Source organism: Oncorhynchus kisutch, linkage group LG26, assembly GCF_002021735.2.
Source record: "Oncorhynchus kisutch isolate 150728-3 linkage group LG26, Okis_V2, whole genome shotgun sequence".
NCBI classification, from domain to species: Eukaryota; Metazoa; Chordata; class Actinopteri; order Salmoniformes; family Salmonidae; genus Oncorhynchus; species Oncorhynchus kisutch.
Genome location: NC_034199.2, coordinates 17,532,432 through 17,544,638, shown reverse-complemented (window position 1 = coordinate 17,544,638; position 12,207 = coordinate 17,532,432). Strand labels below are relative to the sequence as shown.

General features: G+C 48.3%; 1 protein-coding gene across 12 annotated transcripts in view; it reads right to left on the bottom strand.

The window, feature by feature from the left end:
* The window catches only part of tns1b (tensin 1b), a 233,516-nt gene that overhangs the window by 66,338 nt on the left and 154,971 nt on the right, over positions 1-12,207 (bottom strand). For all 12 annotated transcript variants that reach the window (XM_031806233.1, XM_031806228.1, XM_031806232.1 and 9 more), the window contains 5 exons: positions 12,011-12,075; positions 8,429-8,512; positions 7,859-7,971; positions 7,617-7,677; positions 3,913-3,988 (listed from right to left, as the gene is read on the bottom strand). In XM_031806233.1, coding sequence (XP_031662093.1) covers positions 3,913-3,988; positions 7,617-7,677; positions 7,859-7,971; positions 8,429-8,512; positions 12,011-12,075 — 399 coding nt within the window. The remainder of the gene's footprint in view (positions 1-3,912; positions 3,989-7,616; positions 7,678-7,858; positions 7,972-8,428; positions 8,513-12,010; positions 12,076-12,207) is intronic.

Genomic DNA, 12,207 nt, shown 5'->3' with positions numbered 1-12,207 from the left:
TTTGTCCTATATTTTTATTTAATTTATTTTTATTTTTAATCCCAGCCGCCGTCACTGTAAATAAGAATTTGTTCTTAACTGACTTGCCTAGTTAAATAAAGTTTAAATAAAAATACAATAAAAAAAATGATGATAAAGTCCACTGTGTTCTTGGGGACCTTCAATGCTGCAGATATGCTTTGGTACCCTTCCCCAGATCTGTGCCTCGACACAATCCTGTCTCGGAGCTCTACGGACAATTCCTTCGACATCACGGCTTGGTTTTTGCGCTGACATACAGTACACTGTCAACTGTGGGACCTTATATAGACAGGTGTGTGCCTTTCCAATTCATGTTCAATCAATTGAATTTACCACAGGTGGACACCAATCAAGTTGTAGAAACATCTCAAGGATGATCAATGGAAACAGTATGCACCTGAGCTCAATTTCGAGTCTCATAGCGAAGAGTCTGAATACTTATGTAAATAAGATATTTCAGATTATTTTTATACATTTGAAAACATTTCAAAAAAACTGTTTTTGCTTTGTCTTTATGGGGTATTGTGTGTAGATTGATGATAACTTTTAAAATGTAATCCATTTAGAATAAGGCTGTAATGTAACAAAATGGGAAAAAAGCAAGGGGTCAAAATACTTCCGGAAGGCACTGCATATATATACTACATAGCCATAAGTATGAGGACACCTGCTCATCGAACGTCTCATTGCAAAATCAAGGACATTAACATGAAGTTGGTCCCCCTTTTGCTGCAATAACAGCCTCCGCTCTTCTGGGAAGGCTTTCTACTAGATGTTGGAACATTGCTGCGGGGACTTGCTTCCATTCAGCCACAAGAGCATTAGTGAGGTCAGGCACAAATGTTGGGCAATTTGGCCTGGCTCGAAGTCGGCGTTTCAATTAATTACAAGTTGAGGTCAGGGCTCTGTGCAGGCCAGTCAAGTTCTTCCCCGCCGATCTCTCGATAAACAATTTCTGTATGGATCTCATTTTGTGCCCAGGGGCATTGTCATGAAGAAACAGGAAAGGGCCTTCTCCAAACTGTAGCCACAAAGTTTACATTTCACATTTTAGTCATTTAGCAGACACTCTTATCCAGAGCAACTTACAGTAGTTACTGCATACATTTTCAAAGTTGGAAGCAGAGAATCGTCCAGAATGTCATTGTATGCTGTAGTGTTAAGATTTCCCATCACTGGAACTAAGGGGCCTAGCCCGAACCATGAAAAACAGCCCCAGACCATTAATTCCTCCTCCACCAAACTTGGCACTTTGCATTCGGGCATGTAGTGTTCTCCTGGCATCCGCCAAACCCAGATGTGTCTATTGGTCTGCCAGATGGTGATGTGTGAGAACGTGTTTCCACTGCTCCTGAGTCCAATAGCGGCGAGCTTTACACCACCCTAGTTTACGCTTGACATTGCGCATGGTGATCCTAGGCTTGTGTAAGGCTGCTCGGCCATGGAAACCCATTTAATGAAGCTCCCAACAAACAGTTCTTGTGCTAACGTTGCTTCCAGAGTATTAAGTGCTGCAACCGAGTACATATGGAATGCATTTCCAACAGTCTTGAAGGAGTTCCCACATTTGCTGAGCACTTGCTGGCTGCTTTTCCATCACTCTGCAGGCCAATTAATCCCAAACCATCTCAATTGGGATGAGGTCAGGTGATTGTGGAGGCCAGCTAATCGGATGCAGCACTCCATCACTCTTCTTCTTGGTCAAATAGACCTTACACCGCTTGAAGGTGTATTTTGGGTCATTGTCCTGTTGAAAAATACATGATAATCTCACAAAGCGCAAAACAGATTGGATGGCGTATCGCTGAAGAATGCTGTGGTAGCCATGCTGGTTAAGTGTGCATTTAATTCTAAATAAATCACTGACATTGTCACCAGCAAAGCACCACCATACCATCACACCTCCTCCTCCATGCTTCACGGTGGGAACCACACATGCTGAGACCATCCGTTCATCTACTCTGCGTCTCACAAAGACACAGTGGTTGGAACCAACAATCTCAAATTTGGATTCATCAGACCAAAGGACAGATTTCCACAGGTCGAATGTCCATTGCTAGTCTTTTTTGGCCCACGTAAGTGTCTTCTTATTATTGGTGTCCTTTAGTAGTGGTTTCTTTGCAGCAAATCGACCATGAAGGCTTGATTCACACAGTCTCCTCTGAACAGTTTATGTCGAGATGTATCTGTTACTTGAACTCTATGAAGCATTTATTTGGGCTGTAATCTGAGGTGCAGTTAACTCTACTGAATTTATCCTCTGCAGCAGAGGTAACTCTGGGTCTTCCTTTCCTGTGTGTGTCCTCATGAGAGCCAGTTTTATTTTTGTGGGTTTTTGAAATTTTCCAGATTTACTGACCTTCATGTCTTTAAGTAATGATGAAACGCTGTTTCTCTTTGCTTACTCGAGCTGTTCTTACCAAGAGTGTGCAAACCTGTCATCAAGGCAAAGGGTGTCTACTTGAAGAATCTCAAATATAAAATATATTTTGATTTGTTTAACACTTTTTTGGTTAGTATAAGATTCTATATTTGTTTTTCCATAGTTTTGATGTCTTCACCATTATTCTACAATGTATAAAATACTAAAAATAAAGAAAAAGTGTTTCCAAATGTTTGACTGTTACTGTATGTATATATGTATTTATATATATATATATATATATATATATATATATATATATATATATATATATATATATATATATATATATAATGTTTTTAAGTAAAATGTTTTTGTATTTTTTTTATTAATTGAAGTGTTCCACACAAAGAGCACAATGCACAAAAACCTGGTCCTGAGTCAGTCTCCATGACTACAGATGGAAAAAAGTAAAGTAATAAAGCAGAAAAGTGTTTTCAGTCAATGTTATATTCACAGGCATCAGCATCCATTAGGGTTCCATTATTTAGCAGATACAATGTACGCTTTAGCTGAAGCATCTGCCAAAGTATCTGTTTTGGGGCCAAGTGATATTGCCTACGGTAAGTGCTGCTTTCAAATTGCTTTGACACAAATTATGTCACCAATGTGCATGCCAAATCAATCGGTGCCTTATAGAACAGGCAACTGAAGCTATATGCTTTTTGTCTGTGCTAAAGACACATTTTCATTGACTTGTAAGGAACATTTACAATAAAGTATTCTTATTCTTGCCTTAAAACTCGAGTGCAATTGAACTATAATATTTCCAGCATCGTTTTGAAGGGGAAGTAAGTCATTTTTACATGCTAGCAATTTGAAAGCAGCACTTATCGTAGGCAACATCACTTGGCCCCAAAACAGATACTTAAAGCGTACATTGTATCTGCTAAATAATGGAACCCTAATGGATGCTGATGCCTGTGAATATAACATTGACTGAAGTAGTCATGGAGACGGACTCAGGAGCAGGTTTTCATGCATTGTGTATCAATTAATAAAAAATCATATTACTTAAAAAACATATATATATATATATATATATATATATATATATATACACACTACTGTTCAAAAGTTTGGGGTCATGTCCTTGTTTTTGAAAGAAAAGCTGATTTATGTCTATTAAAATAACATCAAATTGATCAGAAATAGTGTAGACATTGTTACAGCCTGCATACTGTGTGTTATAGGGGGTAGTGGGCACATGCCAACTGTCCTTACCTCTAGTTTTTACAGCATTGCTGCTTTCATGAATGGGGCCTATTAAAGCATTAGGGACAAACATACTGTATTTGCACATAATGTAAAGCATTTGGACTCAATGTGGTTCAAATAAATTGCATTCCCCAACAGAGGTCAATCCACTATCCTCTCATTTGAGGGGGTTAATACCGTAATAAACACTCCCAAAATCCATGTACAGTACACTTCTCCATGTCACTCAGTGAAGAGCTGATGTTCCTTACCAGAATGTCCCCCTTCAGCAGCAGGCCAGGCTCAATAGTGATGCAGATGCTGGTCTGGCTGTCTCCCTGGACATTACTGTAAACACACATAGAGAGCAAAAGAAGGGTTACTCTTGTTAACACAACATCACACCACATGATGCACATTATCATGGTACAATTTAAAGGCAATGCTACCAAATACTAATTGAGTGTATGTAAACTTCTGGGAATGTGATGAAATAAATAAAAGCTGAGATAAATCATTCTCTCTACTATTTTTCTGACATTTCACATTCTTAAAATAAAGTGGTGATCCTAACTGACCTAAGAAAGGGAATTTTTACTAGGATTAAATGTCAGGAATTGTGAAAAACATTTTAAATGTATTTGGCTAAGGTGTATGTAAATTTCCGACTTCAACGGTATGTCTCTTTTATTTGTAGTAATACTTGGGAAAATATTTCTTACATATTAAACATGTTTTGCTGAATTCCTGGTAATTTTACAATATTTTTTTAAACCAAAAACTAAAATGTGCCTGTTGCCGTCTCCTGACCTACACACGCACGTATGCACACACCACAGGAGGTTGGTGGCACCTTCATTGGGGAGAACGGACTCGTGGTAATGGCCGAAGAAAAATTAGTGGAATGGTATCAAATACATCAAAACACATGGTTTCCATGCATGACGTCCTCCCCTCAGCAGTCTCCGCTTGCACACACACACACCAGATATACAGTACATGAATATACTATACATTTGATAAATACATAGACTAGGAAGGAAGGACATGTAAAGTGGAGGGGACCATGTAAGGAGTGCCACCTGGAGTGCCCTCATTTGTCCTGCCATCTGTGGGTATGCCCTCCTGTATGCTCAAACATCTGCACAAAGCTGTATAATTCATCATTTCCTGCCTGGGTCTCTGTAGGGGTCCTTCAGCAAGGCCCTGGGGTGTCCACACACATCCAAGTCTGCTTATTTCACTGGCTCCTCCAGTTACTAATAACACTACTACTGATCATAACACCAGGCTGGAACATCGTGGGCTGGGGAACTAGAGACGGGGGCTGGGGAACGAGAGACGGGGGCTGGGAAACTAGAGACTGGGGCTGGGAAACTAGAGACTGGGGCTGGGAAACTAGAGACTGGGGCTGGGGAACTAGAAACGGGGGCTGGGGAACGAGAGACTGGGGAACTAGAGACTGGGGAACTAGAGACTGGGGCTGGGGAACTAGAGAATGGGGCTGGGGAACTAGAGACTGGTACTGGGGAACTAGAGACTGGTACTGGGGAACTAGAGACTGGGGAACTAGAGACTGGGGCTGGGGAACGAGAGACTGGGGCTGGGGAACTAGAGACAGGGGCTGGGGAACGAGAGACTGGGGAACTAGAGACTGGGGCTGGGAAACTAGAGGCTGGGAAACTAGAGACTGGGGCTGGGGAACTAGAGACTGGTACTGGGGAACTAGAGACTGGGGCTGGGGAACTAGAGACTGGTACTGGGGAACTAGAGACTGGGGAACGAGAGACGGGGGCTGGGGAACGAGAGACGGGGGCTGGGGAACGAGAGACGGGGGCTGGGGAACGACAGACGGGGGCTGGGGAACGAGAGACGGGGGCTGGGGAACGAGAGACGGGGGCTGGGGAACTAGAGACGGGGGCTGGGGAATGAGAGACGGGGGCTGGGAAACTAGAGACTGGGGAACTAGAGACTGGGAATCTAGAGACTGAGCTGGGAAACTAGAGACTGGGGAACTAGAGACTGGGGCTGGGGAACTAGAGACTGGGGCTGGGGCACTAGAGACTGGGGCTGGGGAACTAGAGACTGGGGCTGGGGAACTAGAGACTGGGGCTGGGGAACTAGAGACTGGTACTGGGGAACTAGAGACTGGGGAACTAGAGACTGGGGCTGGGGAACGAGAGACTGGGGCTGGGGAACTAGAGACAGGGGCTGGGGAACGAGAGACTGGGGAACTAGAGACTGGGGCTGGGAAACTAGAGGCTGGGAAACTAGAGACTGGGGCTGGGGAACTAGAGACTGGTACTGGGGAACTAGAGACTGGGGCTGGGGAACTAGAGACTGGTACTGGGGAACTAGAGACTGGGGAACGAGAGACGGGGGCTGGGGAACGAGAGACGGGGGCTGGGGAACGACAGACGGGGGCTGGGGAACGAGAGACGGGGGCTGGGGAACGAGAGATGGGGCTGGGGAACGAGAGACGGGGGCTGGGGAACTAGAGACGGGGGCTGGGGAATGAGAGACGGGGGCTGGGGAACTAGAGACGGGGGCTGGGGAATGAGAGACGGGGGCTGGGAAACTAGAGACTGGGGAACTAGAGACTGAGCTGGGAAACTAGAGACTGGGGAACTAGAGACTGGGGCTGGGGAACTAGAGACTGGGGCTGGGGCACTAGAGACTGGGGCTGGGGAACTAGAGACTGGGGCTGGGGAACTAGAGACTGGTACTGGGGAACTAGAGACTGGTACTGGGGAACTAGAGACTGGGGAACTAGAGACTGGGGCTGGGGAACGAGAGGCTGGGGCTGGGGAACTAGAGACAGGGGCTGGGGAACGAGAGACTGGGGAACTAGAGACTGGGGCTGGGAAACTAGAGGCTGGGAAACTAGAGACTGGGGCTGGGGAACTAGAGACTGGTACTGGGGAACTAGAGACTGGTACTGGGGAACTAGAGACTGGTACTGGGGAACTAGAGACTGGGGAACGAGAGACGGGGGCTGGGGAACGAGAGACGGGGGCTGGGGAATGAGAGACGGGGGCTGGGGAACGACAGACGGGGGCTGGGGAACGAGAGACGGGGGCTGGGGAACGAGAGACGTGGGCTGGGGAACTAGAGACGGGGGCTGGGGAATGAGAGACGGGGGCTGGGAAACTAGAGACTGGGGAACTAGAGACTGGGGAACTAGAGACTGAGCTGGGAAACTAGAGACTGGGGAACTAGAGACTGGGGCTGGGGAACTAGAGACTGGGGCTGGGGCACTAGAGACTGGGGCTGGGGAACTAGAGACTGGGGCTGTGGCACTAGAGACTGGGGCTGGGAAACTAGAGACTGGGGCTGGGAAACTAGAGACTGGGGCTGGGAAACTAAAGACGGGCTGGGAAACTAGAGAATGGGGCACTAGAGACTGGGGCTGGGAAACTAGAGACGGGGGCTGGGAAACTAGAGACGGGAGCTGGGGAACTAGAGACAGGGGCTGGGAAACTAGAGACTGGGGCTGGGAAACTAGAGACTGGGGCTGGGAAACTAGAGACTGGGGCTGGGAAACTAGAGACTGGGGCTGGGAAACTAGAGACTGGGGCTGGGGAACTAGAGACTGGGGCTGGGGAACTAGAGACTGGGGCACTAGATACTGGGGTACTAGAGACTGGGGAACTAGAGACTGGGGAACTAGAGACTGGGGCTGGGAAACTAGAGACAGGCTGGGGAAATAGAGACTGTGGCACTAGATACTGGGGTACTAGAGACTGTGGCACTAGAGACTGGGGCTGGGAAACTAGAGATGGGCTGGGGAACTAGAGAGGCTAGCTAAACATAATTATGTGTGGCAAGCTTACAATGGATTTACTTGCGGGGGCAAATGTGTGTGTGTGATATTATTATCATTGAGCCATTGTAACCCTGCAGACCCAGGCATCTGGCCAGTGTTGTGTGAGTGAGAAAACGGAGACTGAAGGTGTGTGTGTGTGTGTGTACTTACTAGATCCCAGATGTGTAGACTGGCTGCATGGCTTGGTAGATCTTGAGGAAAGGGCGGCATCCTGAAAAACCATCACAGAACATTGAGTAAAAACAAGCAGGTGTATGTGTGTGTGTGTGTGTGTGTGTGTGTGTGTGTGTGTGTGTGTGTGTGTGTGTGTGTGTGTGTGTGTGTGTGTGTGTGTGTGTGTGTGTGTGTGTGTGTGTGTGTGTGTGTGTGTGTGTGTGTGTGTCAACTTTCACCTCCTTTGGACTCAAAGTTGGGGATGCCGTGCATGATGACATGGTGAAGGAACAGGGGTTTGTTGTTGATCTTGATATGTCCTGAAAGAAGACCACTGAAGTACTGTACATACCTGAGAGAGAAAGAGAGAGAGACAGACAGAGAGCGAGACAGAGAGCGAGAGAGAATTCAGAATTTCAATGTTTTGTTAACAGAGGAATCAGCATGCCATTGGTGTACACTGGACAGTGTGTGCATGTAAACATGTCAAGTAGATAAATGGAGATTCTATCTCTAGGTATGACCTTTGCAAAGAAAACAGCAGACGCTTACATCATACTCATTCACTTATGACTTTCAGTCTACAGATGGATCTCGACAAATTAGGATGCAAAAAGGAGGAGGCCTCCGTTGCCCCTCTAAAAAAGACAACAAACTGAAAGAAAGAGTAGGAGAGTGGTTGAGACAACAAGGTGAACTTAAACCCACTAAGATCTGGGCGTAACTCATAAAGAGAAAATTAAACAGGAAATGGTATTTGGGTCAAAGAGGTAGTAGAGGGGTCGGACAGGAAGTGGAGGGAAACTGACCTCTTCTGAGATGGCTGACCCACAGGAAGTACTTTGTCTTCATAGAACCTCTTCATGGCAAACCTGTCCAGGGCCTGATCAGCACTAAGCAAACAGAGACACACATCTGGTTAGCACCCGTACCCTGCCTACCGCTCAGTCATATCTTCACACCTCTTCAAAGGACTCTATTTTGATCATGTTAAAAAAAAGAGAATGTGACCCAAATACAACCAATAGCAGATTGAGGGAAAAAGCTGGTACTCTGAGAACATTGGACCTTTACGTGAACTCAGTGTTGTGTTTCTTTGTACTGTATGCCATTGATGGAATTAGGGCCTGCTTTGTGGAAGAAGTCCTGAACACTGGTGCACAGTTGGAACATGTTGGGTGGGGAGGGGGAATGTGATGATCGGCGGATAACATGAATCTTGTGACTCTTCATCATCTGTTGATTTGTTGACCGCCCTACTCTGCTCTAATTTACTCTTTCTCTCTCTCACTCCCCTCTCTCTCTCTCTCTCTCTCTCTCTCTCTCTCTCTCTCTCTCTCTCTCTCTCTCTCTCTCTCTCTCTCTCTCTCTCTCTCTCTCTCTCAGTACCCTCTCGCCTCTTTCTCTCACCCTTCTCTCTCGCACTCTCTCTCTCGCCTCTTTCTCTCAGCCTTCTCTCTCGCTACCTCTCTCTCTCTCTCGCACCCTCTCTCTCTCGCACCCTCTCTCTTTCTCGGCACCCTCTCTCTCTATATATATCTATCTCGCACACTCTCTCTCTTTCTCACACCCTCTCTCTCTTTCTGTCACACTCTCACACCCTTTCTCTCTCTCGCACCCTCTCTCTCTTTCTTTCAACCTCTCGCACCCTCTCTCTCTCTTGCACCCTCTCACTTTCTCGCACCCTCTATCTCGCAAACTCTATCTCTCTCGCACCCTCTCTCTCTCTCTCTTTCTCGCACCGTCTCTCTCTCTCTCTCCATCTCGCACCCTCTCTCTCTCTCTCTCGCACCTTCTCTCTCTCTTGAACCCTCTCTCTCTCGCACCCTCTCTCACTCTCACACCTTCTCCGGCACCCTCTCTCCCTCCCCCCGCACCCTCTCTCTCTCGTAACCTCTCTCTCTCATATCTCTCTCTCTCTTAACCTCTCTTTCGCAACTTCTATATCTCTCGTAACCTCTCTCTCTCGCACCCTCACCCGCATCCTCTCTCTCACACCCTCCTTTTCCCCCTCGCACCCTCTCCCTCTCTTGCACCCTCTCTGTCTTGCACTTTCACCCTCTCTCGCACCCTCTCACACACCCTCTCTCACCCTCTCTCTCTTGCACTCTCTCTCTCTCTCTCGAACCATCTCTCTTTCGAACCATCTCGCTATCTCGCACCCTCTCTCGCACCCTCTCTTGCACCCTCTCTCTTTCTCGATCCCTCTCTCTCTCTCAGATCCTCTCTCTCTCTCTCTCACACCCACTCTCTCTTTCGCACCCTCTCGCACCCTCTCCCGCACCCTCTCTCTCGCCTCTTTCTCGCACCCTCTCTCTCTCACCTCTTTCTCTCACCCTTCTCCCTTGCACTCTCTCTCGCCTCTTTCTCACCCTTCTCTCTCGCAACCTCTCACTCTTCTCGCACCCTCTCTCTCTCTCTCTGTCACCCTCTCACACCATTTCTCTCTCTCGCACCCTCTCTCTCACACACCCTCTCTCTCTCGCTTTCTCTCGCACCCTCTCTCTCTCTTGCAACCTCTCTCTCTCTCGCACCCTCTCTCTCTCTCGCACCCTCTCCTGCACCCTCTCTCTCTAGCACACTAACTCTCTCTTTGACCCTCTCTCTCTCGCACCCTCTCTCTATCGCACCTTCTCCCGCATCCTCTCTCTCGCACCCTGTCTTTCTCTCACACCTTCTCCGGCACCCTCTCTCCCTCCCCCCGCACCCTCTCTCTCTCGTAACCTCTCTCTCTCATAATCTCTCTCTCTCTTAACCTCTCTCTCGCAACTTCTATATCTTTCGTAACCTCTCTCTCTCTCGCACCCTCACCCTCTCTCTCGCACACACTGTCTCTCACACCCTCCTTTTCCCCCTCGCACCCTCTCCCTCTCTTGCACCCTCTCTCTGGCTTGCACCCTCTCTCTCTTGCACTTTCTCCTTCTCTCGCACCCTCTCACACACCCTCTCTCACCCTCTCTCTCACACCCTCTCTCTCTCTCGCACCCTCTCTCTATCGCACCTTCTCCCGCATCCTCTCTCTCGCACCCTGTCTCTCTCTCACACCTTCTCCGGCACCCTCTCTCCCTCCCCCCGCACCCTCTCTCTCTCGTAACCTCTCTCTCTCATAATCTCTCTCTCTCATAATCTCTCTCTCTCTTAACCTCTCTCTCGCAACATCTATATCTTTCGTAACCTCTCTCTCTCTCTCGCACCCTCACCCGCATCCTCTCTCTCGCACCCTCCTTTTCCCCCTCGCACCCTCTCCCTCTCTTGCACCCTCTCTCCCTCCCCCTGCACCCTCTCTCTCTCGTAACCTCTCTCTCTCATAATCTCTCTCTCTCTTAACCTCTCTTTCGCAACTTCTATATCTCTCGTAACCTCTCTCTCTCTCTCGCACCCTCACCCGCATCCTCCCTCTCACACCCTCCTTTTCCCCCTCGCACCCTCTCCCTCTCTTGCACCCTCTCTCTTTCTCGATCCCTCTCTCTCTCAGACCCTCTCTCTCCCTCTCTTGCACCCTCTCTCTGGCTTGCACCCTCTCTCTCTTGCACTTTCTCCTTCTCTCGCACCCTCTCACACACCCTCTCTCACCCTCTCTCTCACACCCTCTCTCTCTCTCGCACCCTCTCTCTATCGCACCTTCTCCCGCATCCTCTCTCTCGCACCCTGTCTCTCTCTCACACCTTCTCCGGCACCCTCTCTCCCTCCCCCCCGCACCCTCTCTCTCTCGTAACCTCTCTCTCTCATAATCTCTCTCTCTCATAATCTCTCTCTCTCTTAACCTCTCTCTCGCAACATCTATATCTTTCGTAACCTCTCTCTCTCTCTCTGCACCCTCACCCGCATCCTCTCTCTCGCACCCTCCTTTTCCCCCTCGCACCCTCTCCCTCTCTTGCACCCTCTCTCCCTCCCCCCGCACCCTCTCTCTCTCGTAACCTCTCTCTCTCATAATCTCTCTCTCTCTTAACCTCTCTTTCGCAACTTCTATATCTCTCGTAACCTCTCTCTCTCTCTCGCACCCTCACCCGCATCCTCCCTCTCACACCCTCCTTTTCCCCCTCGCACCCTCTCCCTCTCTTGCACCCTCTCTCTTTCTCGATCCCTCTCTCTCTCAGACCCTCTCTCTCTCTCTCTTGCACCCTCTCTCTCTCCCACCCACTCTCTCTTTCGCACCCTCTCGCACCCTATCCCTCGCACCTTCTCCCGCACCCTCTCTCTCAAGCACACTAACTCTCTCTTTGACCCTCTCTCTCTCTCGCACCCTCTCTCTCTCTCGCGCACCTTCTCCCGCCTCCTCTCTCTCGCAGCCTCTCTCTCTCGCACCCTGTCTCTCTCTCTCTTTCTCTCTCTACCCCCCCCCCATCTCTCTTGTGTATTGTGCCATTAAGTCTCATGGGCTATATGTTCACCTGGCTGATATGTTGCTGTAATGCATGTATGCTGCCACCACCACTCCTGTTCGCCCTCGGTTCCCCTGCAGAAAGAACATCAAATAAGGATTAGCAATCAGGAAGTATTGCTTTGATTTATTGGTCATTCAGAAGATACAGTTGAAGTTGAAGTTATTTCTTTCATCACATTCCCAGTGGGTTAAAGTTACACTCAG